Below are 26,380 nucleotides of genomic sequence, written 5' to 3' on the forward strand. Positions count from 1 at the left end.
AATATTTTGTCGGTATTTCTCAGGCGAGGTCCTCAGACGTGTAGTTAATTTTAAAACATTTGCTCAGTAAAAAAACAAACAAACAAAACGTAATCCTTGAGTATGTAAGATTTAATTAACCAAAAAATTCACATCTGTTTTTACCACGTATAAAAACATGTTCTGTAACACTTGTGCTTGTGCTGAAACACATTAATAATCCGTTTTTAAAGTTCCGCCCTGTTGCTACCGGTGCTTTTTTGACGTTACACCAAGTTGTTCAGAGTTGTGTATGTATGACCGCTAGCATGGAAATGAGACAATTTTGAATTTTGTAACGTATTGCCACATTTCAGTAAAGGGTTGGCAGACAGTATATTAATCGACATTATGGCTCGGGTTGTGAAAGTGTTCCGGACATTACGGAACCATTGGAAGAAGTCCGCATTCGCAGTGTGTGTTCTGTCATATGGGGGTCACTGGCTGTATGGTAAACACTGGTGAGCACCGCTAATACTCACATTTATGTTGGACAAAATACAAGCAATATTTCTGTGTCTTTCATTTAATAATGTGTATCTAAACAGTGACAACATTCTTCGCAGAGAAGCATGTCTATTAGCTAGGGTAAGACACGATTTTATTTTGCACATGAAAAGCATTTGACGAGCCATTTTTCTTTACACAAAATTGACCTTTAAGTTGATTTAATTTTCAATAGGATTTTGGACGTCAACTCATGGCTCCACAGGAGCAACTGAGGAAAGCCACTGTGATCTTGAACCCTGCAGCTTGCAATGGGTAAGAAGCTAATGATGGTTTTTTTGGACAGTATTTTGTTATTTTATTCCTCAATATTCATGTCACTTTGTATAGGAAAGCCAACAACCTGTTTGAAAAGAATGCTGCTCCTATTCTGCATCTCGCTGGTGTGGAGATTACCTTAGTAAAGGTATGCATTGCTACACATACGTCTTGTGCAATATTGTTAGTATTGTTGATAACAATAATAATTTGCATTTTTTACAGACAGATTATGAAGGTCAGGCAAAGAAACTAATGGAACTCCTGGAGCATACGGACATCTTGATCGTGGCTGGAGGTGATGGCACCATGCAGGAAGTCATCACTGGTTTATTGCGGAGGCCAGATCAAGTAGGTACCAGAGTCATCACTGCTTGATTAACAGCAGAACACAGAGTGGACAACTTCACCTTAGCATTTCACTGATGATTGTTATGTTTTTAGGAAAAAATGAGTGGCATACCGATTGGTTTCATTCCTCTGGGCTCAACCAATTCTCTGAGTCCCAGCCTTCACCTCCTCAATGACAACAAGGTCAAGTAAGTTTCTACTCCTGTTTATTTTGCATGATTTGTTGTCATTACCAAAGCTGAAGATAAAACACGTAATGAATATACCTCAAAGCAAATATTATCAACTCTGTCAGAGACATCACATCAGCAACACTGTCTATCCTGAGGGGAGTAACTGTACCACTGGATGTGCTGCAAATCAAAGTGAGATGCTTTTTCTTATTATGATACATATCTGATATGCTTATCAAATTCTCTCTACATAACAGGGAGAATTACAGGATTTCCTTTTTGTATGGTCATTCCTTATTTAGATACACATGCTTGTGCTTCCAGGGGGAGAAAGACCAACCAGTATTTGCTCTGATGGGACTACAGTGGGGTGCATTTAGAGATGCAGCTTCAAAAATCAGCAAGTAAGATTGTATTGATGGTAATTTGGTACATCTACCATGGGAAAAAAAACTTAACCATGTCTGTCTATAGGTATTGGTACCTTGGACCCCTGAAGACGTATGCAGCCCACTGGTTTAGTACTCTACGAGTAGGAATACATTCAAACATCACTGTCATTTTTTTGGTTTCTAAGAATAAAGAAAATTCTGAAATTAAAAGAGAAATCCATGCTGCTCCCGCTCCACATGTTTCCCTCCTTCAGGAATGGCCTTTGGTCAGGGATATTTCCATATCCCACTTGGCTCCCACCTTAAGACCTCCTGATCAGCCATTTGAGAAACCTCCCAGACCAAGCTTGCTCTATCGTATTGCACGCAGACTAAAAAACTACTGGAACCCTCCAATTGAAGGTAGCATTTATTGATACTGAAAATCTAGTCGTAATATATTTTGACTTTTGGGTTTCATTGTTTCTTTCAGAGCCTCCAAAATTGGAAGAGCCAGAGCAGTGGAAGGAGGAGAAGTTATCAACATTAGAATTGCTGGTTCAAACACATAATAATAACCCAGTAGAGAGGGCAAGTCTAAAAAAAAAATATATATTTATAATCATGTGGCTGTGCTTATAAAAACTGAAACACTGACATTTTATAAATTTTTCAAACTTCAGCGCATAAATGATTCCCTGGTGATCCACGCAGAACCTGACAACTTCTCTGTTGCCGATTTCATTACTGTCGGGTTTGTAGTTTCTTTTAAAATGTACTGCAGGCAACAAGGCTGAGCTTAAGCTGTATTATATTGAAATGTATGACTATATTTAGGTAAACTAATGTTTTTTGTTCATTGTAGGAATGCAAAAACAAAAGACCCCATTATATTCTCTAAAAACTCTACAATACTGGAAGCCAGTGCTTGCAGGTTGCAGCTACCAGAGGTTAGAAATCCGGAAAATATAAGATCTTTTTAATATTATATAATCATGCAGATTAATGTACGGAATACAAGTTTTGTTCTGAACAATTTGTTCTGGTAATTCCCACAGGGGGCCGGTGGCTTCTACAACATTGACAACGAAGAGTACGAGGCCATGCCAGTGGAAGTAAGACTGTTGCCAAGGAAACTACGGTTCTTCATCAGCGCGGAGCGCAGGGCACAGTTCCTCTCACTCACGCAGGGTGAAAAGGACATTAAAAATGACAATAGTACAGAAACAACTTAAATCAAGAGATGTAGAGAACCAGGTGGAATCAGCATTGGCTTCAAATGATCCTGGAGTTCTGCCTGTCTGTGTACTACATGTAAACATTACCTACCTATTAAAATTGGTTTTGGAGACTTCCATGTTGTTGGATGTGAAAGGACCAAGGTTCCAATTGTGCAAGCCAGACATCAACATTCAAGTTGTATTACAAATGGACTTTATGTTTACACAGAGGTTTGTTATTTTAATCACATTTTAACTCCACAAATAAAATCCTACTGAGTCAACAACACTGACTTTTTGTCCATTTTCAGTAGCAGGTGCGGGATGTAGAAGCCTTTAGGCTAAGTTGCAAATGATCCAGAATCCTGGATGAGGAGTTTGGCACACTCCCCAGTGAGACTGGGTCTTATCTAACAGATGGTGGTAGCCAGCCTGCCTGCCGGATTAGGCCAGTAGCTGCATTGCAGGCTTTCTATCATTCTTCCACAGGAAGGCAGAGCAGGGCGCTCAGTTTCATGCTGGTTGATTTGTTGATTATAAGTGTATATAAGTACAGTTTATTGTGGATTCTGTTTTTTAAAATTGAATGTTTGACAGCATTACCTACAACGTGTTCTATGCACCACACAATTCTAAGTGATTTTGCAATTATGTGTCAGCTGATGAATAGACAATCCTACTTTTGCTATAGTACAACACAGTTTTTAAACAATATTGTGAAACATTCTGCTAAGTTTTCTCAGAAGTATAAGCACTGATCCCATTTGTGGAGGCAAGAAAAGCGTAGAAAGAGAAAGAATTGCTCTGCAGTTAGAGAGTATGAAGATAAGACAAACTGTATCAAGGATTTATTGTTTTATAGTGGCAGCAGTACAGTGTATTTTAACAGTGGCTCATGCTATCCTGTGGACAATTCAGTATTTCACATTAGCAAAGGTGAATACTTGATTTACATCACAATCAAGAAGTTAACTTGGATATGTGCAATACATTTGCTGTCATCTGACATTCAGTAGTATAAGCTGTACAACTGACTCTTTCCTTAGTGCTGGTACACATCTGTGAATGGCTCCACAAACAAGGCATTTCATACAGTAGTGTGTGTAGTGCACATTCCCATTTACATTTAATACCTGTAAAGCAAATGCCGTCATAGGCAAGTGTATATGTGGGCTGACAACAAAATACATCCAAGTCAGCAGGTTTGCTGGAGACAGTAAGGTGATTTAGAAGTGAAGACAACAGTGAACTTAAATCTTTCATCACAGGCTGCTGACTCATATCTGTAAATGAGTCACGTTGCTGCAATACGTTTAAGAAAGTTGCATTTCCATAAGGCCTCTTTTAAAACAACAAAGCTTAAGTGCCCCTCGATTTGAAATGCAGTCCGTGGGGCACTTTTTAAAAATGCTTTAACCAAGCCAGAATATATACTGGTTTAGTAAAGACTAAACAGTCCAGGGGAATCTACTATTCCCAGAAAGAATGATCCTGTGGTACACTGATGAAAACAGGATATGTGGATCACTGGCTTATGGGAAGCATGAGCAGAAACTATTCCAAAAAAAAAAGCTATTCCAACGTGGAACAAATTATCAATGATTGGCAACATGATCAAAGAGCTAAACCAATCAGCTTGGGCAATTTAAATAAGCACAGTTGGTCAATTTCTAGAATTGGATACTCTCCATGTGTACACATTGAAAAGAGGAAGAAAAAAAGACAGTGCAGAGGAGTTAAAGGCTGCTCAGTCCTCACCATGACAACAAAGAGCTCTTTGTCCCAGACACGGAGAGAGGGTTGGTGGGGTTTTTGAAGCTGAGCATTAAGTAAACTACGCAAGGATCCTTTTTTTTAAAGCATGACAGCTTCACAGAAGACATACAGCTGATGATCAAGCACAGTACAGCTAAAAACTGTCAGCTCAATTATAACCTGCCTGTTCATTCCAGGACATAAAGGTAAAGAAGATGAATGCAAAACATACAGCAGAGGATGGTCAAAACTGGTGAACAAGGTGGGGCATGCATATGCACTGTATACTCATAAAGCTCAGCTGAGTGTGTATCACATGACAAAAAGCCTTCAAAACAGCCACACAGTCACACAAGGTAAAAGGAGCCGTTTTCAAACAAATCCCTTCTTTTTCACCGAGTCAGAGTCAATAAGGAATCATCACATTCATGACAAATAATGCAAATATTTCAACCAACAGGTCACATTCAGCAGACAAGTGAAGACCAACCTACACACATTGACTTCTATTGCTTTTTTTGTTTGTTTGTTTTTTTTAAAGGCAAATGAAGAGTTTGTATACCAAAGTCCCATCCAAATTAGAACAGCACATTGTATAACTGTTTCAAAACTAAAGTTGAAGTGTATTTGAAGGGACAAATTATTTCCATCTCAAAAGTGGGAGGCAACATTACGAGAGATCAGTCTTCATTGCAAAAGGTGCAGAGGAGGAAAACGATGACTTATCAACGTGTCAGGAAATTCATATATTTATCCAGTGCTTCAGTCAGGGCCTCATGACCAAAGTCAAACAAGAACTTACAAACAAATATGACATAAGCTGGAATATGATTTCTGAAGTGAATAATTGAAAGAGTAGACAGCTGCTCAGTGCCACTGCCATTGTTAATCTGCCTCCTCTGGAGCAAAATGTGTGCATGGTGTCCACACCAATGTCCGATGATGTCTACGGGTTAGAGGTGGCACACACAGGATAGCAGGAAAGAGTTGGATGTCCCAGGGGAGGGGCAGTGTCTCCAGTGCTTAGTGTGTGCGTTCGTATGTGTGGAGTGGGTTGGGGGCCAGAAGGCACAAATATCCAGTGAAAATACAGTTTTGAATTCCCCAAATCAAGAGGGGACTCACTCAAGGGCAGCATGGGTTGTCTATGACCAGTGTGATGTCAAAACCGTACACCTCCAGCAGATCGACCAGGAAGGAACGATCGCCCTGGGGATCCAGCCCCATGGCCCTAACGTGATCAGCGGTGAGAGTAGGATCAATGCTCCCCGCAACCTCAGAAAGAGTCTGGAAGATGCGGTTGTTGAGTTCCATGAAAAATCTAAATAGAATTAGAGACAGCGGCATGAATTTACAATACTCATACCTATAGAAGACTAGTACTGCTTGTGTTTATGACTCAAGTAGAAAGCACCAGCATGTCTGTCAGACTCACAGAATGAAAAGATCTTCTTCATTTGATGTGTAGTCTTCACCCACCTCCTGAGAATATAGTAACATTTGCCTGGGGAAACAAAGTGCATATATAGCATTATCACTAAAAAATACCACTGTTGAATGCAAATATGAATCCAATCGTTCTGTGTTTATCATTCACCTCTGTTCACTCAGCTTCCTGTATTTCTCTTTATCTGATGCATTGAGCCGAAGCAGTGACTGCAAATGGCTCCTGTGCGTTTTCACATTCTGGTTATCAATATAGACGTCATATAAGTCCTTCTTCTCCTCAAAAATTTTCTCTGTGGTGCCTTAATCCAAGGTGAAAAAGAGCACATATATGGGGAGCTTATGAACACATGCTTCAAAAAAAGAAAAAAGTATGGAAAATAAGGTAATAAATGTGCAGAATTCAATCGAAAAAGATAGTCTAGTGTTACTCTTGCTGATTGGTCAAATATCTCATGAATCATTCAAAAATTATTATTATTAACATGATCCTGTAAAAAAAATGAATATTAGCTAAACCCACAATTTAACAATTATTACACTCTGTTGAAACTGTGAAAAAGAAAAGGCTTTATCAAAAACTCACAGGCCACATAAGACATCTCTGTTTGCAAAGCAGCTATGTCGGCTACGTTGATGTAGAAAAAAGGCCGCAGTTCCGGCACAGAGACACCTATTCCTGGCAAAGAGACGTTGGCCAGGCAGCAACAGCAATACACTGAGAGAGGGTGAAAAAACATTGGAAAAACACACACGTGTTAAAACAAACAATCACTCTGCACTCAATGTGTGAATGTTTTTTTGTGCATCTCACCCCTGTAGCAGACCACACCAACAGGTGGAGGGGAGAAAATTAACAGACGCTTCCTGAGCAACACAAACTTCCAAAGGACCATGATCTGCTCCCCGAAAAACTGAATGAACTGGGACATGCAGCCAGCTGGGTGGGTTATCTACAGGAAGTTAAGCGAAAAAAAAAAATCAGACTGGGTGCATATGCCTTTATCGAGGATTAATATGCATCCTGCTGGTTGCAGACCTTCATTTCGGCATGCATACAGCGGTTGATATTGGTGACACTCCAGGTTAGGCAAGAAGGCCCATTTCCTGCAGGGGGAAGCACTGCCCTTTTGTCCTCGTAGAAAGCCTCCAGGGGAGAATACTGGCCTGGACACTGTAACTGGTGCCTATCAAACGAACAAGTATATCAGATTACTGAAAATTGTAAATGCAGAACCACAAATCTGAAATTATTCACTTCATCATTATTCATCGGCATTTCTTGTTCCTAAATTGCACACAGAGTGTATCATGGGGTGACGGCAACGGCACACAATCGCGTATCAATTACGAGTAATGTCATTTCGTGTTTGACATATTTCTGTTTCCAAACCAATCGCCCATGACTGTAGAATGTAAAACCAACAACCTCAACACGCACACATCTGCCAGTCAGTCCATTCTGAATTCAGACACAGTTTAATTCGCCAGAAAGATTAGCCGACCTCGACTGTGTTAAGAATACATGCATGTTCAAAAAGGAGATATGGAGATGTGTTTTCAATGAGAGGACTGAATGAGAGGGGCAGAATTAAGAGAGGCTGTCAAGGCCTCAACACAAAAACCTTGTGTGTATGAGAATAGCTGTAACTGGGTCTCTTTGTTCATGTTTAATGGATGAGACAATATCGGAACAAAGGAGCAGTGACAGGAGGTGGGCACATTGGAGGGAAGGTTGTGTCAGAAGATAAACAGAATATAAATATGATGGCACACAGGCGATGGGTACACACGCGATACAGAGTGTATCTAACCTGACTTGGTTCTCCAGGAAATGCATGTAACGGTAAAGCAGAGTGTAGGAGGGACACAGGATTCCCACCGATTTCATCCTCGCTCCTCGTTCCAGCTCACTCTCGACAGGCATGTTGGCGAAACAGGCCAGCCCGAAGTAGCAGCCTTTTCGGAAATAACTACCAAAAGGGGCAAAGCAGAGATGCGGAACGGTCACACAGATTAGCCAGCACAATTTCAACATAGTGCATTTGACCTGAATGGTGGGGGGTGGGGATGGGTGTACCCACATGAAATCATTGGTGATCCGATGGGAACCACTGGCCATGGACTTGAACTCGACTCCATCCAGGTTGATGTCATGAGGCAGGCACCACTCTACCATGTTCCCTGCATGGTTTAGGCACATTTAATCATGAAAGGATTTCCCCATGTAGAGTTTCAACCTGTCAAACTTCTCTTGTAAAATTGTACATCGCAGACATGAGTCACAGACAGAGAGTGACAGTAAGGAATCAATGACTCGCCTGCTGGATTTCTCAACAGACCACTTTCATACACCAAACACATCCTCATTTTGGTATCTGATATGTTTCTATCTTTTAGATCTGCAGGAATACTTAGGTATTGCAACACATACCAACAGGATAATTTTTTATCACTGTGCATTATCAATGAACGGGCCACAACTTGTCTGGGCTGATATGTGCATAAACCGTCTAATAAGAGTGTAGTTTATAATCGGTAGGAATTATTAATAAGGACATTCACTCCCGCCCGTTTGCCTACCCGATCTTGTGTCAAACGTCACCACAAACACGGCTACGATCTGGTCTTTTTCCTCCCACTGATCCTTCACCGCGAAGAACCGAACGTTCGGATCTGGAACGAAATGCTGCCCAACAACCACCGTCTGCGGGCGGCCTGAACTTCCATCCCCTCTGGCGACAACAGCTGTTAGGCTCCTCGTCGGCTGGCTGCAGGTGGCGTTAGTGCTGGTACCCCACCCTGAACCAAATGCGTTGACCGTCGGTGTGCGAAGACCATTTGGCTGCGAACTTTTCTGCGGCGGCGTGTCGTCTTTCCGCGGCGCTGAAGACGGCGGCGGCGGGGCCCCTTGTTTCGGATCGGGCGGCGGAATCTCCTCCCAGTCCAACAGCGGGGCTCGGTCCGATTGTTTTACCATGGCGGCGGTGGTGTTACTGACCGCTCCCGAGGACTCCGGAGGGTTAAAATGTACGCCAAAAGTGTGCTGACCAGTGCAATCTAACAGTCTAAACACGCCGCTGGAACCGGATCATTATTTCCTCCTGCGTGCTGGTTGTTATCTATGTATTTGTAATCGTGTCACATCCACTGACGGGCTGTGCTCCCCCTCCAATCTCACTGTTTTGATGACGTCGTTACTTCCGCCCACGTGTCTAGTTTAATATTTGCCTATTACAGCCAGGTTTTATTTATAAGATCACTTTTCATTAAAATTACTTTTAGTTAGTAATAATATATAGTATAGGTAAATGTTTATTACTTCAACATTTTCTAGTTTGGATTCTGGTAAATTTCATATTTTCTTGCAACAATTGAATGTATATTTAAAGTATTATTGTTTGTTGGTTATTTATTTTACTCAACGTTACTAAAATTACATCCAGGTTGATGGTTTATTAACATTTCAGCTAATCAGAGAAAAAGGTGTGTTTACCCAGTTGCGCAGATCATTTAAACAGGAAGTCATTTACATGCAAGGCGCGAAAGTTAAGCAGCGGAAGTGGACGGCGACTCGTTCGTGAGTATTTAGAATAAACATGGTTCAATGTTTAGAATCAAAGAACTATGCATCTTTGTGGCTCAACTTGGAAGCATTTTGTGTAGTTGGACTAGCGTGCTTTAATTTTATAGCTTGTTTTTCGTGGAGCTTTCCAGTTGATTTGTTATGAACAGCAGTAGTTGTCATGGACAGTATCAGGTCATTGTCCATGCAGACTTTAATCAGTTTCATACTTGTTTCATCCTGAAGACAAATTGCTAATAACCCAACACACAACTTGAATCTAAATTTGAAGCGTTAGAGTGTCACAAACAAGTAAACATTTAAAATTAAGTCTGTGCCAAAACTCAGGCTCCAATCATGGCAAAACCATTTGATGGGATCAGTCAGCAGCTGAATTTCACTAGTGGTGGAGAGGAAGGAAGCAGCAGTAGCGACAACAGTTCCGACTACTACACCTTCAGGATCCGCAGTCCCAGATTTGCAAGCTCCAGTGTTTTGAACCATGAGTCAACATGCAAGACTCCTAGGCCGCAACGTCACCGCAGTAGAAGCAGCACCGCATCCTCCCCTTTACAGTGCACTAGCCCAATACCTTATGCTTCATGGAGGAAACTGAGGCTCTGTGACTCTCCAAGCACACCAAAGGTGGGTCCATCATTCAGCACACTTCAGATGAAACAGACCTGTTCTAGGTTTTGAACACAAACTCAGTCAAAACCCAGTGGTGGGTATATTTTGTTGTCTCCCTCCAATCTTGCAGAGCCTGCTTTCCAAGTCCTCCCAGCCCTGCTCCAGCACTAAGAACTGCCGCACTCAAAGGACCCTACGCTTTGTCTCCACCGCTGCAAATTACGTCCATGTTCCTCAGTCGGTCAACGTGAATCCATTCACTCCTGAAACAGTCCGCAGGAGCAGTGAGTTGCAGTGGAGGACCAGTTTCAGGGGTGATGATGATGAAGACAATGGACGAAGGTACAAGCTGTTATGTGGTCAACACTTTTAATCCCTAATGAGGGATTTATTCATTTTGGTCACAAATTGGGGAAACTGTCTGTATTGTAAAACAGGATGTAGGTCACATCTCATTAAGATACTGGATTTCTGTCTGCTTACAAAATATTTCATTTTCATGTCAGGTTAAAACACAGTCTCACATCATCTGAGGAGGATGAAGAAACCTTCCTCCCACCTAAGGTACTATTCTTCTATCTTCTAGTTACTGGAACACTCCCTCTCAGATGCTTCTGATATAAATTCATCAGCCGTTTTGTCATCTTCCTCTGCCTCCTCACATTGTGTGGTTTGTCCAAAATTACATGCTGCCAGTTCTGTTTCTGGGACCTCCAATAAGGAATTTCCAACAGCAAATCCCACATCTTTATCGGAAGAATGGCCATATCTGGTGATTCTGCCGCTCTAGCTGCAGTCGGATTCGAGGCTTGGTTCTGTGACGTGTGTTCCTGTTGTTAGGGATTTCTTGTTGTGTCAGCCCCTGCGTCTGTTTGTCTGGCAGAGACGTGCTGTCCAGGCTTTCATGCTGTCTCGCTATGAGAGCGAGTTCCTGGAGCTGGAGTGCATTGGCGTGGGCGAGTTTGGGGCAGTTTACAAATGTGTGAAGCGGCTGGACGGTTGCTTATACGCCATAAAACGATCTCGACGACCCCTGGCGGGCTCTGCCAACGAGTGAGTCAGCAGCATGTTATTTCTCTGCCAAGGACAAATAATTTTTTATTTTATTTCTGTGTGCATCAAATCTCCCCCTTGCTGTAATGTCTTCTCAGGCAGCTGGCACTTAAGGAAGTGTACGCGCATGCTGTACTTGGCCACCACCCACATGTTGTTCGATATTATTCGGCATGGGCAGAGGATGATCACATGATCATTCAGAATGAATACTGTGATGGTAGAGAGATTAGTTTAGTTAGTGAATTCTCATATGGTCAGTGCACTAGCTTGAATTGCGAGGTTTGGAAAACCTCATTGCATTTGTGCTACAGGTGGAAGTCTTGCTGATGCCATTTTGCAGAAGGAGGGGCATGGCGAGCTGTTTTCAGAGCCGAAGTTAAAGGATCTGCTCCTGCAGGTGTCCATGGGGCTGAAATATATCCACGGCTCAGGCCTTGTACATCTGGACATCAAACCAAGTGTGTCTCATTGTGCTTGTCACTCATTTTCCATTCTTGTGCCTAAAATCTCATTTTAACTCTTAACAGGTAATATATTCGTCTGCCAGCGTACTGACACGAGTGGCGCATGTGAAGGCGAGAGCGAAGAAGATGATGATGGGAGAACTTCCACAGGAGTTGTTTATAAAATTGGTATTTAACAATTAAATGCAGTTAACGTGGTGTTTGTGATCATATCTGATGCCTACCAATTTCTGTAGGGGATCTGGGTCACGTGACATCAACCAATAACCCTCAAGTAGAAGAAGGCGACAGCCGCTTTTTGGCCAGTGAAGTTCTGCATGAGGTAAAAAGCTGTGCTGCTGTCATAGGTCCCGTCCGTCATCAAATATGTTATGAAAAGTGATTTTTATGTTGTATAATAACCTCACCATATTTAGAGCAATATTTGTGTTTAAAAGATTTAAAAAATATCTATATATTAATGTGATTTCCCCTCCAGTGATATTGATATTTGGATATCATGTTTCTACAGAAACTCAGAAATAGCAAACAGTCATGGATGGGAGCTGTGGCATTTGTGAATGTCACTACAAAATAACAATTATTAGAAAAATACCATCAAATTTCTCCTTTAGCTCTTGAAAAATTAGGTAGTTCTATATTCTCAACATTAGATTTCACCCAAATAAGAATTCTCATTTGGGGCCAGATTTAATTATGCCTCAAAAGTTTAAAGGCCTGAAATCTGAAAAATATTTTAGTTTCTTTGATTCTTTTACTCATCTCGATCTTTCCATCCTCCAGGATTACAGCAACCTCCCCAAGGCAGACATCTTTGCTCTGGGTCTGACGGTGCTGCTGGCTGCCGGGGCTCCTCCACTGCCTCAAAATGGAGATGAGTGGCACAACCTGCGAGAAGGGAAGTTGCCTGAACTGCCACAGGAGCTGTCCCCACCCTTTAGAGCCCTGCTGCAGGTTGCTCATCTCCTGTCATTTTCCAATGCTTGAATAATTACTTTGAAACATGTTTTATTAGGTATTTGCACTATATATATGCACTATATCTAGCCGTGTGCTGATGGTTATCTGGGTGTTGTTGCTTTTGTCCATCATGATGTAATTTGAGTTTTTAGTGTATTTTTCCTATCCATTGTGTGTAGTTCTAACTTTTTTGCAGTTTAAATGAGGTTATATTGTTTTTTTTCTAGCTGTTTTGTAAATGGTATGCCTTCGGGTAAAAGCACTCTAAAAGAGAATTATGTAGAGAGAAATGTTTTTTCTGTTTGCTATCATAGTTGCTGCTGTATCCTGACCTGACAAAACGTCCATCAGCCAAAGAGCTTTGCAAGCATGTGATGTTAAGAGAAGAGAAGACTGGGAGGCTGGCAGCTCAGCTACGCAGAGAGCTTAATGTAGAGAAGTTCAAGACTGCCATGCTTGAAAAGTAAGGGTCAAAATGAAAGATTTCAAAACTCATCTTTCGGAAATGTAATCTTGTATTTTCACTTCGCCCCCTCTTCCCATTATTTCTAGAGAGCTTCAGGAGGCACGCCAAGCAGTTTTGTCCCCTACGCAGAAATTAGGGCTTCGGGTGATATCTCCTGCTAAACTGGGGTGTCAGCCCAAAACGGGCAGAAGGCTTGTTGGTAGGAGTACTGCAAGATCCTTGAGCATTGGTTGTCCAGGATATGGAGTATAATGGGATATTTTGAGATCTCTGATGCAGTAGAATACACCAACAGCACATCAACTTTTCAAATTGACATTAAAAGTGACTTTAATTGCATGTAAATTATACAGATTTGTGTACTTAACAAACAACTCCTTTGTTTTAAACTGTAAATAAACATTTTAAGCATTTTTTAAATTTAAAGAATGTGTTTGTGATGGTTTAATTACAATGGAAGGTGAAAAAAATACTGCAGGGGAGTTTCAGCTCCAAGTTTTAGTCTTTATCAGCAACTGCATCCAACTGTGACTGTGGGACAGTGAATTATTATCCTTACAATTCTGCTTGCGAATTTTGCAATGCACCGTTTTCACTCTTTATCCAGATTTTATTATGAAGAAATGGCCGGAAATGACGTAAGTTATGCAATTACAATAGTTTGGCGGGAAGCCTACAAATAGTAGGGTTTGGACAGTAAGCAGGTGGAATATTTTTGGAGTTTTGCAGGTAAACGACTATATTTTGTGACGGCTGGAATGCAGTTTTTCCTCCTTTGATCCAGCTATGCGTTCATGCACGATGCGCCTCAACAACACGCGCAAAGATAACGAAACCGTCAGTTTAAGACTGCCACACTGTTATTCTGTTTCCTGAAGAGCAGAGTTATTCAACTCTCAAATAACGGAATGTAAGTACCGGTATTAGCCATAGTTTCAAACGCTTCCGCAATTATTTATATCCTTTGCAAGTAGAAATTAACTTTGCCGTCCACGCTAATTTACCCTTTCCATTGAACACCGCTCATTAATCGTCGATACCTTTGAATACTTTGATAGAATCTTCTCGTTTTTTCGTATGTTGCTAGCATTGATGCCTCACTGTGCAGATTTAACAGGACCAGATGGATGAACCAAAAACCGCTTTGGTCATTTTATCCTTCCTTCAAGCGAACTATAAAAGCGCAAATTACAGAGATGAGCTTGCGTCTCTGGAGCAGGAAGTAACTCAGGGCATCGACTTGAATGGCTGTACGGGGGCATCGCTGGATGACGGATGCCTTGAAACCGACGGTTTGCGGTCCACTGGCATCACATTCCGTCTGCGTGGTGTTGAGTTCCAGAGGCTCGGTGAGGTTTGGATGTGTTTGATATGAGTTAAGTGCATGGCACGTTTAAACACGTGTATGTGTCCTTGAGTCGTTTTATGATCAGCCATTTAAGTGTTATTTTCCTTGGAAATGTTTCATGCGGGTGCAGCAGCTGCCCAGCAGGTTGCAGAAGAGCTGAAAGACATTGCAGACCAGTTGGAACATCGACTTCTGGCTGAGGCCACACAGAACCTGAGGAGGAACCTTTTGATCTCCACCTCTGATGTAAGTCTTACCTGCAGTTCAGAGTTCTGCAGAACCTTTACATTAAACTACCCAACTGTTGTGTTACAGGGGTTATTTTAAATCCAAGATAACATAATTACTATCTTGTCATGATTGTACTAAACATGATTTTTTTTTTTTCTTTGTGCTCTGGGGTTTATTTGTTTTTTAACCTTTAGAAGTGGCAAGATCACCTCTCCAGGGAGGTGTCCAGGGTCATGATGCAGAGTGTGACTTTGAAGGAATGTGCTCAGGAGCACATCACTTTGGCCCTCACTCTGGCTCTGGTGAAAGGAGTGTGTGAGCAGACGCCACAACTGCTGAGAAACCTCTTCACCACCACGCTGCACTACATCGTTCACTCGAGGACCAGGTGACTGAGTGAAAGTGGGGAAATCTCAGACTGTCCCACAGGGTCTGGTTCTCTCTGCGGAAGTAGAACATTTCACAGAAAAGAAAGCATAAATACTTTTACCATTCTCAAAATGGAGAAATTGAATTATTTTTTATTTGATAATGTAAACTTTGTTTTTAAATGGCATTTTTAGATGCATACTTGAAAAAATGGGTATTTTTGTCAACAAAAACCGTGGGAAAGGGAAAAAGTATGTTTGTATCAGGTTTTGACTATTCAGCAAAAATACCCTGTATAGATGGATGTCAATCCTGACTACATTAAGGCATTAGAAAACTCAGTAACCTCAGTGTTCATCAGGTTTGACTGTAATAAAATACTTTTTTTAAAAGACGTTTTATATTGTTATTTTATTACAGCTTTCAATCTGATGATGGCAACCATATAGCTTTGGCCTTGATCGATATAAACTTGTTCCTCTGTTAAGCTTTAATTGGGTATTCTAAGGGATCAGATGCCATAACTGATGAGCGATGGCAGAGTTCTGCTTGTTATTAGGCAAGTGGGTGTGTAACATACTGGCAGCAAATGAAACCACAGGCATTAAATAACAGCATCTGTTTATTGGCTCCACATTTGTACACTGTAAGGAACTAAGAGTCATACGTATGTAGATTTTATGACTAAAGGTGGCTACTCTTGGGGTATAATTCACCAGGTTAAAGATGTTGAGCAGAAGCCACTAACCTGAGGTCATTTAGTAGCCTTTTCAAATGTTTCATGATGCACAGCCTATATGAAACAAACTAAAATCTGCCTCATTACAGTATGCTAGTCCAAGGAAAATACTGACAAAATACCAGTCCATCAAAATGTCTTTAAACATCCATGCTGTTCTAGTGGAATCTCTTAAGGACAGCACTGGTTAAAGTCATAACTTCATATACATAGACATTATGTGATAAGCCATTGTACTTTAATGTATAGGGAAGACATTAGCACTGTACTATCTATATAAAGAACTGTATACAATCACTTTGAGGTTTTCTTGAAAGGCAAGAGGTGGAGTGCATTTGCAGATTTTTTTAAAACCCTTATGCATACATCAAAACACACAAACAGGTAAATGCCTCATGATTGTCTCATCTAATTGATCACCTCACAGTGGCTCACTAGAAAATTCTTCTCAGGGACAGAATGTGACTGTCACCAAAAAATATAGGTCCATCACTCAGTGGAGCAGTGACAGAAAAGTGCACAGAGCCAAGGATTCTAAAACCAACCTGAGAGGAGGATAAGAAGTTCACACACTCAGTTTTCAGGAGATTTTTTGTAGAATTTTAATACAATGCCCAAAATAATTAAAAGAAAAATAATAATCATAGGAGTGCATCACGTACCGCTGTATTGTTTTTCCAAAAGCATTGTTAACACTTGAAAGCCCAATTTCGCAAATTCAAAAATAATTTCTCATCCCACATTGTGTGTACAGATACATTTATTCCAATAACTCTCCCTTCCCTGAAACAGAACTACTTTCTCCTGTATCTGATGACGCTATATATGATAACAGCAGCGAGGGCCACCAGCGTCGCACCACCATAGACCAGCACTTGGAGCTCCGGTGCTTGGTTGAGCTGAGCTGGTGGCTCCTCAGCTGGGGCTTCTGCAGCAGCCCCTGAAATTGGGGTAACAGCCTCCGCTACCTCTGGTACTTCCACAGTCTCTGGTTCTGGTGGGGGAGGCACTGCATTGGGCTCTAGCTCTGGTTCTCCTCCAGGAACAGGGTCAGGGTTGGCTTCAGCTTCTGCTGGACTGGAAGAAGTTTCCCGGTCTGAAGATGCTGGTGCTACCTCAACAGGTGCTGGGGCAGGGGCAGCTGCTGGTTCTGGCTCAGACTCTGTTTCTACTGCAGGGACAGATAAAGCTGCTGAAGGTTCTGGCTCAGAGGCAGGGGGTATGGCAGATTCTGCATCTGGAGGAAGTAACTCGGAGGAGGCAAAGGAAGGTTCTGCAGAGTAGACTGTGGGTATTTCAATTACAACAGGTTCCTCCAATGATAGCAGGGAGGCTGGGGTGCTGCTGCCTGCTGCTGTTGATACTGAAACAGGGGGCACACCCTCCAAACACTCTTCCCTGAGCTCAGCCAGCTCACTCTCTGTGCCTAAAACACTCATCATGCTCTCTTCTATCACTCCAGCTTCAGAGGCCTCCTCAAGCAGTTCAGCCTCCTCACGCTCGACGTGGACAATGTCCGAGTTAGAGGAGTTGTTCTCGCTACGCTCTTCAGCCAGTGCCACCCCTTCATTACTGTCCAGACTCTTCAACTCTTCAGGGTCCATCTCGCCCACCTGAGCCCAAGACTCGTGGCCGGCCAGAGAAACGGGTAAGCTTTCCGTGGGCCAGGAGCTGTGCTCGCTGCTGCTCTCTCCTGCACAAAGCAGTGATGAAGGTGGGCTGAGCTGGTCAGGATACTTCTCCCCGGACAGGATGTAAATGTCGTTGCTGTCTTCAGCAATGGTCACCCCTGGCTCCCCTTCAGGCTCCAGGCCAAATATTTCACACTGTTCCAAACAGAGACAGAGTTGACAGTAGTAGGCTGTTAATTATGTTGTGAAAACCAAAATGAATATAATAAATTTTCATTTCACTCACTAAGAAAAATCGCAAGAAGTTAAATAAAGTCAAATCAACATGACAAAGACAAAATCTAGTCCTTTAAAACAGTTTTCAGAATGCCAATCTCCTTTTGTTCATTTGCTTTTCACTATAATTAGCTTTATACGCCACCTAGTGGGATTCAGCCCCTACCAGGTAACGTCAGCAGCCATCTGCACATTTGTTTTACGTAATAGATTATATCATACAAGCATGTGGCGGCAGATATTGTGTCGCTAAAGCAAAATACGATTAAATAAATCCAATGTTATCTGCTGAACTAATGTGACCTCAAAATATCTTTCCTAAAGCTTTCCATGTGAAATCTAGGGAAAAATAAATCATGGTTGGCTGTATTATTTATTCTGCAGATTAGAGAGCAATGTGATGCAGATGTAACAGGCCGATAACTGGTTTCAGTCAACACTCCAAAAAGGAAAAAGCGACAAAAAAAAACAAAACAAAAATGCTGGCAATTCCTAGTTATTATATTTCAAAGTATAAACTCTAAAAGTTCATTTGCTTTTTAGGAGAGTTATAAATGACTGGACAAAATTTCACAGAGATATTTTTGTCAAAATTGAAGTGACTGAAAAAATCACACTGACAAGATCATCACAAGGTCATCTGTTTCAGCCTGTGCATCCAGCAGACAATACACAGAAGTGAGAAACCACATCAACTATCCAAACTAGAGATCCTCCAAGCAAAGCCCAAAGAGAGATGGTCCAAACAGGAAGTGTTCAGCCATTTGATAAATTAATAACATAGTTATGGTCTTTTGGAATGTCAGCAGTTCACCAATTTGCTTCTGTCTCACATTTGCACATATAAGCATGTAAACCAATGTTCATCTATGTAAATAAGACCTTTATATGACATCATCAAGCCGGTCAAGGTCATTTTCCTCGGGGGAACTCACATCCCAGATGAAGAACAGGAAAGAGATTAAAATGGTCTTCTAAGGTTATCTAACATTTGCTTTCACCATAAGCTGATTTACATGTAGGATAGCTGGAGTGAAAGCCTCAACCTCAGGACAAAGCTCCATGTCACCACAATGTGAATGCCAGAAATTCTAAAAATCCACAGGAAAACCATACAATCACAACAAAAAAATGATCAAAATCTAGAAAAATAATGTGAACAAGAGCAGATCTACTGTATTTACTGAAAATTAAACACTCTGGTGAGAAAAGTAAATGGAAATCTGCTCCAGACATAGTCTTCTGTTATTTCCAAGTATTGCTGAAGCAGAAACCTACACTCAGAGGTGTTTCATCAGGTGTTCTCTTCCCACCCTCGCTCCAGGCCAAACATCAACTGCTTAAAAGAAATTCTTGCAGTAGAGCCAAGCCAATAAAACTGAAACAGCACTGCCTAGGCCTAAACTGCTCAGATATTTAACATGTAATCTGAGGCAGATTCCTGATATGACATGACAGCTATCGTGCCAGAAAACCTTGAAAATATTTACTAAAGTGGGCAGCATTTTAGGAGAAGCGAAGAATGTTACATATGCTCAGGGCTGGGAAATACAAAAATCAATGAAAATGTAATGTAATCAATGTAATGGAGTCAAACGCATGACGTTTACAAAGATGACTGCTAAATTCCACTGAATTCACATATCAGCTGAGGGTGGAGTTAAGAATGCTGCTAACCCTCACCCTAACCCCTAGCCTCGAACTTTGCACAATTATTCTTACATTAATGAAACCAATTTCACTTGCAAATAAAACAACAAAGCTTAAACTAGACAATTCCACAGAAATGATGACTGTGTGGAATCACCCACAATCCACCTCTCTCAAGAGTGTGTGTGTTCTTGTAGTTGTTGTATACTGAGTATAAAAATACTTCTACTAGCAAAGTGGGGACATTTTTTGGGAGTGATTTTGGCTGTTCCTAACAATTTAAAAGTTTGAGGGCCAAGAAATGGTTTTGAGGTTGGGGTTAGAATTGGGTTTAGGTTAGGGTTAAGAACAGGTGATTAGTTGGGATGGTTAGGATTAGGGACTGGGTAATGAATGATGCCGATGAAAGTTCTCACAAAGTCTACAAAGTATAAGCCTGTGTGTGCGTGCATCACTGAGTGAGTGAGCGTCCAAATTCTGGCCTTCATTTGTGTTCATCGAGTTCATTTACTATTTCATGCAAATGAACATAGAATTACATTCTGTACAAAGGTTGTGAAAAAGTTAAGGATTTATGTGTTAGGGTTAGAGGGATTTGCTGCACAACAACCTGCATCTAGAAAAGAGGTTCTCTCCGAAGATACCTTCACCATTGATGTGAAACTGAAAAACAGACACGTGACAAGCCAATGGTAGTGCCTGGGAGTTGGCAACTGCAATGTTACTGCAGGTTTACAACACAGCTACAAGTGGGACAGACAAACCGCCTGGTGACAATGTTGATAGAGGATTATGAGAGTTATTTCGGTGGATTCCTCAGTCTGTGCAGACGGTCTGAATTCTACCACTTTCCCATGGATGCAAATGCAGAGGGATACACATGAGGGCACTTACATAACACTGGGGAGTGGTGTAACAGTGCATGATGTGCCGTGACACACCACAGGCTAGAAACCCTTTAGTACATCGCCCTCAATACGTGATCCTGGGTCTTCCCAGGGGGTCTCCTACCTTGCAACCCATATCAATTAATTAGTTGCTTTTTTACTTTTACTATTTGCTTATCAAATTGAGGAGTGGTCACGTTACTGTTGTAAGCATTTTAATCCTTAGAATCCACTTTCCAAACCCAAACACATGAACAATAAGGACATTTTTGCACCCTTGGTTCTCACGCAGCAGTTTTTGCTATCAAACCCTGAAGGGCATTGAGAACTGACGCAAATGCAGCTCTAAACAAAATGTTCATTCGTTGACATGAGAACTCAGAAGCTGGATGGTGACATATCATGTCATGCCCCCACATCGCTTCAAAAGCACCCCCGCCACCCTCCCCAACCCCTGTGGCTGTGTACTGTCTGACAGCTACATGTTTTGTCCCTGCCAACTGAGGTGTGCGTCAAAATTAAGGTCACAATAATCCTTTTTGTCTTTGTGATGTAACCAAAAATGACATCATGAGATCCATCCAAACAAAGTGTTCTGCTCACAATAGAATGATTGAGACCTTACCATTGGTCTGTCTTCTTAAAATGAAAGGGAAATGAAAATAAAAACAGACAGGTCAATCTAGGAGTGATTATTATGTTGATACAAGTTGTGTTTGATGCAAATTCAGCTGCTAAGCAGTCAATTGCAGAACACCTGAGAGGTCAGATTATTATCCATCCTCTCTTTAGGGTTCATGGATGTATTACATCATTAACCCATTAAATATGATTTGACTGTCATACTCGCATGATCGATTACTTGAAACTTCAAACAACTGAAAATTACTAACACTGTTGTCACTAGATTTTGCACTATATTCTGTTTTTGCCTGAATATAAACACTGAATGACCATTGAGAGTAGCGAATCATAATCACAAAATAAAAATGTTTGCAAGCAAGAGCTAGAACTGGAAACACCGGTCTGCCAGGCAGCCACATTTTTCACACATGCAGACATTTCACAAGTGAAAACAACATTACCTCGGATGAATCCCTGCTACGAACAGATCAAACTCAGATCGTCAAGACAGAGCAGATGTAGGAAGCCAGGCAAGGAGAACTGTGCACGCATGCAGCTGTTAAACTAATGGAGATTTCCCTCTGCTCTCATTGGCTCACGGAGCTCCCTTGTCTCTTTCCCCTCCCTCCACATCGCCACTCTGTCTATTTCCCCCTCCCTCATTATCCTGCCCCAGTCGCTCATCTCTTCATCCTTTGTGACGTAACAGCAAGCAGTATCGTACTGTTGTTCAGAGCCAGCACACTACTGCCACCATTTGCAACAGGAAAATCAGGAAGGACGTCATTACCATGAGGTAATGGTGAGCAGAGCGGAAGCTAACACATCAACCTTCAATAGCATGACATCATCCATAAAACCCCTTTATGACACGCTGAAGAGGCTATGATGACAGAAGTTTAATTTCAATGATGACAACAAAAATAAATCAAAAAGATTCAAATAAATTCCTGCATATTATCATATTTACTTTCATTGTTGCTTTTTTCTTACCTGAATTTATGTCAGATCAACTTTTAATATGTAACTGCAAACAATGGTGTTGGACAGCAAAGTTCATATTTAGGTGAAAAATGCAAATTACTCAAGCTGCTGAAATACTGTTGGAATATTCTAGTTCAATGTTTATAAGCATAAATACATGTTATCAGAGGAAACTAAATATAGTATCCACCAACTGACTGAAGACAATATTGTGCAACAAAATATCAAAAAGTCCCCTTAAATATTGTGAGTATAGTTAGTATGTGGACTAATTGCCAAGTTTTACAGCCAAACAGGCCAATTCTGCGAAATATTTTGACTTGGTGCTGCTTTTTTAAAGAACAGGAATCAGGACCCTTTAGTACACAACATCTCTACAAGAAGCTCACTGATGCCCACATCTGGTTCCCTTCCAACACCAACCAGTCCCCAGAAAAAAATCTAATCCCAATATCTTCAGACACTTTGGTGCCATAGTTGAAATATACCAGTCAAATATTTAAAAAGACAGCACACACATACCTCAAATGATACTGCTATCGGAGACTGAAACAGAAGCATAAATATAATATTGTTTCACCCATATATTAAAAAAAACTCACCCATCCTCCTTCATGGATAATGAAGGCAGCCTGTTCCTCCTCCAGAAAACGCAACCCCAACTGTAACAGTGTTGTCAGTGACTGGCCCTCCCACTGTAAAACCTGGAGCAGCACCAAAGGTACTAAGACCTATGAAAGGGAGTGCAAGTGATGAGCAATGAGATTACTTCATCTGCAGCTTCTCATGCAGTGGCATTACACACCTTGTTCCAGCCAGCTTGAGTATGGGACGAGAGATCCAGTGCCACATCTCTGAATCTCTGGTAGTCTATGGGTCTGTAACAGATGAACGCATCATTGCTGGGAGATCATCTGTGCATTTGTAAACTTCTATGTGCAGTGTGTTCATCGAAGGTGAACAGTTCCCTAAGCCTGAGCTGTCGCTTGCCATCTACTCAGCTACATGTGGCCACAGTTGGTCGTCCAGTACAATTATCATTTTATCTGTTTTGCACAGCAGCTGTGTACTGTGAATCCTGGTTAAAGAACATCCCTTAACGTAAAACATTAAGATTTTACACATCTGCAAGAGCCAATTTGCATTCTCGTCATCTTTGTTCAACATCAGGGAAATCTTTTGGCCTCATTATAATTTCCATGTGGAAATTGTGAATGTGTGTGGGCATTTCTTACTCCTGGGTAAAAGTTAACAACTTCAGAAATGTATTAATACAAGATGGATAATGGGCATTACGTTGTTAAAAGCAAAACTGACTGTTTTACTGTAAGTGGCTGCCGTGATGACAGAACAACACATAAATTTATATTGTTTGCTTAAAATTTGCTTCATCATTTTGTCCATATTTTACAAATCTACACCTGCAGCCTTCCTAGAAGTTCACCAAAAAAATGAAGCATGCAGCATGATATCAACATTGACTTTTCTCATTCCTAGATTGTAGCTCTGAAACTGTGGACACATATTCCCTTTTCATACATCATGAATATACTGCTGAGTCCACAGGTTTTTGAATAACTTTATTTTTTTTGTGGCAAAAACTGCCATAACTGTGTGTTGCAGAGCTCCACACTTCTCACATCCACAAAATAAGAAAGCTGACCCTGTGAGGAGTGTGTCGACAGCTGCTGCCAGGTTTGTGTCAAGCTCTCGGGCCACACGGTCTCCCACGGCAGCGAGACAGTCTTCCACCGAGCTCTCTGGGTTGGATGGATTAAACACCAGTGACATGTGTTGCTCGAAACCTGTTGTGGGAAAGGCTGAAAACACACAGAGCAGGAGTGTGTTCTCAATCCCTATCGCAAGACAGAACAAATGGTGGCAGTGCTGAGTAAAAACAATAGCGCACACACATACACTTCTTAGCTTTGGATCCTTTGGATGCTCAACACCTACTTGTAACACAGGATCAGTACATTTGGAACAGCTTGTGTTTGTGTCCGTGTGTGTCCACTTACAAGCAGTTATTTCATCTTCCAGCCGTCTTAGCTCTTCCTGTATCTGAGGTTTTATCACAGAATTCCTCTTGCTCTCCTCCTGGTTATCTCCTTGAATTCAGAAAAAAAAACCCACACACAACATGTCAGTCTTCCTTTGTCTCTCCACCCCACAGGAATTATACATGTATTTAAAAACACAGTCTGCAAAACCGCTATTGTTGCTCCTCATACAATACCATTACATTTGACATAGACAAAAAAAACGTTTCTGATAATAGCTCTGCAGTTTCTGAAGATAGTTTCCAATATTTCACAAATTCCATTTAGAATAACGAATGCACGCGACTAAATATACTGTCACTACACATATATGATGACCCAGAGGCCTGTTTTTCCTCAGGGGTCGTTGTTGAAACAGCAGAGAGCCGTGCAGCCAGCCGCCAACAATCTCGCTTCAGTTCTCTGGCGTGTGAGTGATCCTGCAGTGATTCCATATGACAGCCTGTCAGAAATTGGACCGGATCAAGCGGAAAGCAGGGATCAGCCACTCTTCTGCTTTGTCTACCCATTCCAAGCATGCACATAATAATAAAGACAGGCAGGAAATACAGAGAACGTCCCCCTCTCTGTTTGTTCCTCAAAAAACTTCTTTTCGTTCCACAAGAATGACAAGAATGTCTCAAATAGTCCTGTAAAACTGTAGCCCTGTACTCACCAAAGTTTTTTTCAATGCTAGCACACCTTCTATAACCATAAAAAAAACCTGGTGGGAATCAGTGTGAGATTTACCAGCGTAATTCAATCACCCACAGGCCACAGATTGGTAATAGACTTGTAAATGTGTTGGAAAGGTAGGACAAACAGAAACTCCTGGTGTGTGTATCTGGTATACACATAAATGAAAAGCAGCTGAAAGTCTGAGGCTAAGACACAAGGCTTTTATAAAATCCAGACAATGTCCTGTCGTATAAATTCTTTAGAGCATCATGTAGCATTGACTTATTTGCAAGCGCTACATAATGATCACTGACATGTACAGACTAACTTCTGTGCTACTGAAATAAATGAACACTTGTCTACATGCCCAGAATATTTTACAACTGTGCACATTATTCTTTTTACAGAACTGTGTAAAAAAGAAAAGAAAAAACTATATACTGTAATACAATATGATGGTTGTGCCCAATGTTGTAAATCACTAGTTTAACATGAAATTTTTCAGACCTTCAGCTCTAATCAGACCCTGTGGTCGAGGCAGCAGTCCCAGATAGCTCAGCACAATGTATTTGGTTTCGTAATGGAAACCGTCAGGCACAGTGGTGGCAGAGGTGCTGGAGGTAGCAGATGCGGGGCCTGAAGCAGCCATTGGACAGACCTGGGTCAGGCTCTCAGGCACATAGGCTCTTAAGGTCAAAGCTGGACGAGTCACCTGTCAAGCAGAGGAGGAAAATACACTCTTTGGTTCAATAATCATTATTCCCTGTCGGATATATGGGCAAATTACTGATTTCAAGAAGATCAAAGCATAAATAACTGTTAACTGTCTTCAGCTGTTAGCTGTCCTCAAAATCTGAAATCGTGTGAACATGTCACAACTTATAACTGATCTTTATTAATGTTTGAATTGTTGAAAACTGACAACACAAAGAGAAAAACAGGCCTCTGTCTCATTTGTGTTCGTTTACAGATTGCACGTAGTAAAATTATTTTAACAAGCCATCCCACAGCGCCAAATTAACCAAAATGTAATCTAAACGTTGAGGCACGTTAAACAGGTCGTTTATGGGAATTTTGGAAGACAATTTTTGAATTAAAGTTCATCAGTTTTAAAATGAGGCGAATCAAAGCGTAAAAATGAGATTAACATCAATTTGTTTGATTATGAAAGGACTTCCGCTTTTAGGTATCAAAATAAAATTTGATTGAGACAACACTATGAAGATTTTTATTTCATGCTATAACAAATAAGGAAGGAAATATATTCAGTAAATAATTTTATTTGATTTGTAACATGACTGGAAGATTTGACTCACAATTACGACCACGTATATCATGTTAGATAACCATTCGACACTATAAATAAACAACTCACAAACCGTCACATTTGAGGGCAGTCGTCCATGAAATGTCTCATCCCACATTTACGATGTATTAGCTAACTATAAATAATGTGTGCCTTTCGGATAAAAACGTCCGCGTTTCCTAAATTCTTACCGTCCTTTTTCAAAGGCAACCAGGTGCTTTTAAGGGACAAGTTAGGCGACACAGTCCCTCCCAGTGGCAGAATTTGCTGAAGAGAACGCAGAGAGCCCCGCTAGCAGGCAGCAGTAAAAACCAATTTAGCTGTGTCCTCTAGAAGAGAAGCAAACTAATTTCCTCTGTTACCTTCAAAGTAAAACGT

At 41.2% G+C, this 26,380-nt stretch overlaps 4 protein-coding genes across 6 annotated transcripts; 2 read left to right on the forward strand and 2 right to left on the reverse strand.

Annotated features, from left to right (window-relative positions):
- Positions 1 to 79: 79 nt before the first annotated feature.
- Positions 80 to 3,183, forward strand: agk (acylglycerol kinase). Of its 2 annotated transcripts, none has more exons than XM_003967191.3 (14): positions 80 to 479; positions 567 to 606; positions 701 to 780; positions 856 to 931; positions 1,009 to 1,134; positions 1,228 to 1,322; positions 1,430 to 1,499; positions 1,632 to 1,711; positions 1,782 to 1,839; positions 1,954 to 2,101; positions 2,172 to 2,269; positions 2,362 to 2,432; positions 2,544 to 2,628; positions 2,737 to 3,183. In XM_003967191.3, the coding sequence occupies exons 1-14, from the start codon at positions 370 to 372 to the stop codon at positions 2,911 to 2,913; spliced, it is 1,314 nt and encodes a 437-aa protein (XP_003967240.1). In that variant the 5' UTR covers positions 80 to 369; the 3' UTR covers positions 2,914 to 3,183. The 2 variants fall into 2 exon arrangements, with proteins under 2 accessions (XP_003967240.1, XP_011605303.1); XM_011607001.2 differs by having other exon boundaries at positions 303 to 479; positions 585 to 606.
- Positions 3,184 to 3,718: 535 nt separating this feature from the next.
- Positions 3,719 to 9,440, reverse strand: dennd11 (DENN domain containing 11). The gene is made up of 9 exons (XM_003967190.3): positions 8,683 to 9,440; positions 8,184 to 8,283; positions 7,914 to 8,072; positions 7,139 to 7,286; positions 6,914 to 7,052; positions 6,686 to 6,817; positions 6,251 to 6,401; positions 6,089 to 6,157; positions 3,719 to 5,974 (listed from the first exon to the last, which is right to left on the reverse strand). Exons 1-9 carry the CDS (start codon positions 9,077 to 9,079, stop codon positions 5,779 to 5,781), a joined length of 1,491 nt encoding a protein of 496 aa, XP_003967239.1. The 5' UTR covers positions 9,080 to 9,440; the 3' UTR covers positions 3,719 to 5,778.
- A 139-nt stretch (positions 9,441 to 9,579) lies between these two features.
- Positions 9,580 to 13,666, forward strand: wee2 (WEE2 oocyte meiosis inhibiting kinase). The gene is made up of 12 exons (XM_003967175.3): positions 9,580 to 9,679; positions 10,013 to 10,309; positions 10,425 to 10,636; positions 10,801 to 10,858; positions 11,178 to 11,347; positions 11,446 to 11,567; positions 11,662 to 11,808; positions 11,878 to 11,982; positions 12,051 to 12,136; positions 12,598 to 12,768; positions 13,089 to 13,237; positions 13,327 to 13,666. Exons 2-12 carry the CDS (start codon positions 10,022 to 10,024, stop codon positions 13,490 to 13,492), a joined length of 1,674 nt encoding a protein of 557 aa, XP_003967224.1. The 5' UTR covers positions 9,580 to 9,679; positions 10,013 to 10,021; the 3' UTR covers positions 13,493 to 13,666.
- A 2,838-nt stretch (positions 13,667 to 16,504) lies between these two features.
- Positions 16,505 to 26,346, reverse strand: bcl2l13 (BCL2 like 13). 2 transcript variants are annotated; one of them, XM_011606998.2, is made up of 7 exons: positions 26,194 to 26,346; positions 25,204 to 25,408; positions 23,998 to 24,087; positions 23,643 to 23,799; positions 22,785 to 22,857; positions 22,582 to 22,710; positions 16,505 to 17,753 (listed from the first exon to the last, which is right to left on the reverse strand). In XM_011606998.2, the coding sequence occupies exons 2-7, from the start codon at positions 25,343 to 25,345 to the stop codon at positions 16,722 to 16,724; spliced, it is 1,623 nt and encodes a 540-aa protein (XP_011605300.2). In that variant the 5' UTR covers positions 25,346 to 25,408; positions 26,194 to 26,346; the 3' UTR covers positions 16,505 to 16,721. The 2 variants fall into 2 exon arrangements, with proteins under 2 accessions (XP_011605300.2, XP_029697680.1); XM_029841820.1 differs by lacking the exon at positions 26,194 to 26,346 and adding an exon at positions 26,076 to 26,188.
- Positions 26,347 to 26,380: the final 34 nt, after the last annotated feature.

This window comes from Takifugu rubripes, chromosome 9 (genome assembly GCF_901000725.2).
Source record: "Takifugu rubripes chromosome 9, fTakRub1.2, whole genome shotgun sequence".
Classification (NCBI taxonomy): domain Eukaryota; kingdom Metazoa; phylum Chordata; class Actinopteri; order Tetraodontiformes; family Tetraodontidae; genus Takifugu; species Takifugu rubripes.

Excerpts from the sequence above, each read along its gene's own strand:
- agk (XM_003967191.3), top strand. The coding sequence starts at position 370 with ATGGCTCGGGTTGTGAAAGTGTTCCGGACATTACGGAACCATTGGAAG. Across the intron at positions 1,323-1,429 it reads CTCAATGACAACAAGGTCAA|AGACATCACATCAGCAACAC; the intron begins GTAAGTTTCTAC and ends CAACTCTGTCAG. Across the intron at positions 1,500-1,631 it reads TGGATGTGCTGCAAATCAAA|GGGGAGAAAGACCAACCAGT; the intron begins GTGAGATGCTTT and ends TTGTGCTTCCAG.
- dennd11 (XM_003967190.3), bottom strand. The coding sequence starts at position 9,079 with ATGGTAAAACAATCGGACCGAGCCCCGCTGTTGGACTGGGAGGAGATT. Across the intron at positions 8,073-8,183 it reads CGGATCACCAATGATTTCAT|TTATTTCCGAAAAGGCTGCT; the intron begins GTGGGTACACCC and ends CCCTTTTGGTAG. Across the intron at positions 6,818-6,913 it reads TGGTGTGGTCTGCTACAGGG|TGTATTGCTGTTGCTGCCTG; the intron begins GTGAGATGCACA and ends ACCCTCTCTCAG.
- wee2 (XM_003967175.3), top strand. The coding sequence starts at position 10,022 with ATGGCAAAACCATTTGATGGGATCAGTCAGCAGCTGAATTTCACTAGT. Across the intron at positions 11,983-12,050 it reads AGGAGTTGTTTATAAAATTG|GGGATCTGGGTCACGTGACA; the intron begins GTATTTAACAAT and ends CAATTTCTGTAG. Across the intron at positions 13,238-13,326 it reads AAGACTGCCATGCTTGAAAA|AGAGCTTCAGGAGGCACGCC; the intron begins GTAAGGGTCAAA and ends CATTATTTCTAG.
- bcl2l13 (XM_029841820.1), bottom strand. The coding sequence starts at position 26,120 with ATGTGGGATGAGACATTTCATGGACGACTGCCCTCAAATGTGACG. Across the intron at positions 24,088-25,203 it reads GGGTCTGATTAGAGCTGAAG|GAGATAACCAGGAGGAGAGC; the intron begins GTCTGAAAAATT and ends TCTGAATTCAAG. Across the intron at positions 22,858-23,642 it reads GTCGACACACTCCTCACAGG|ACCCATAGACTACCAGAGAT; the intron begins GTCAGCTTTCTT and ends CATCTGTTACAG.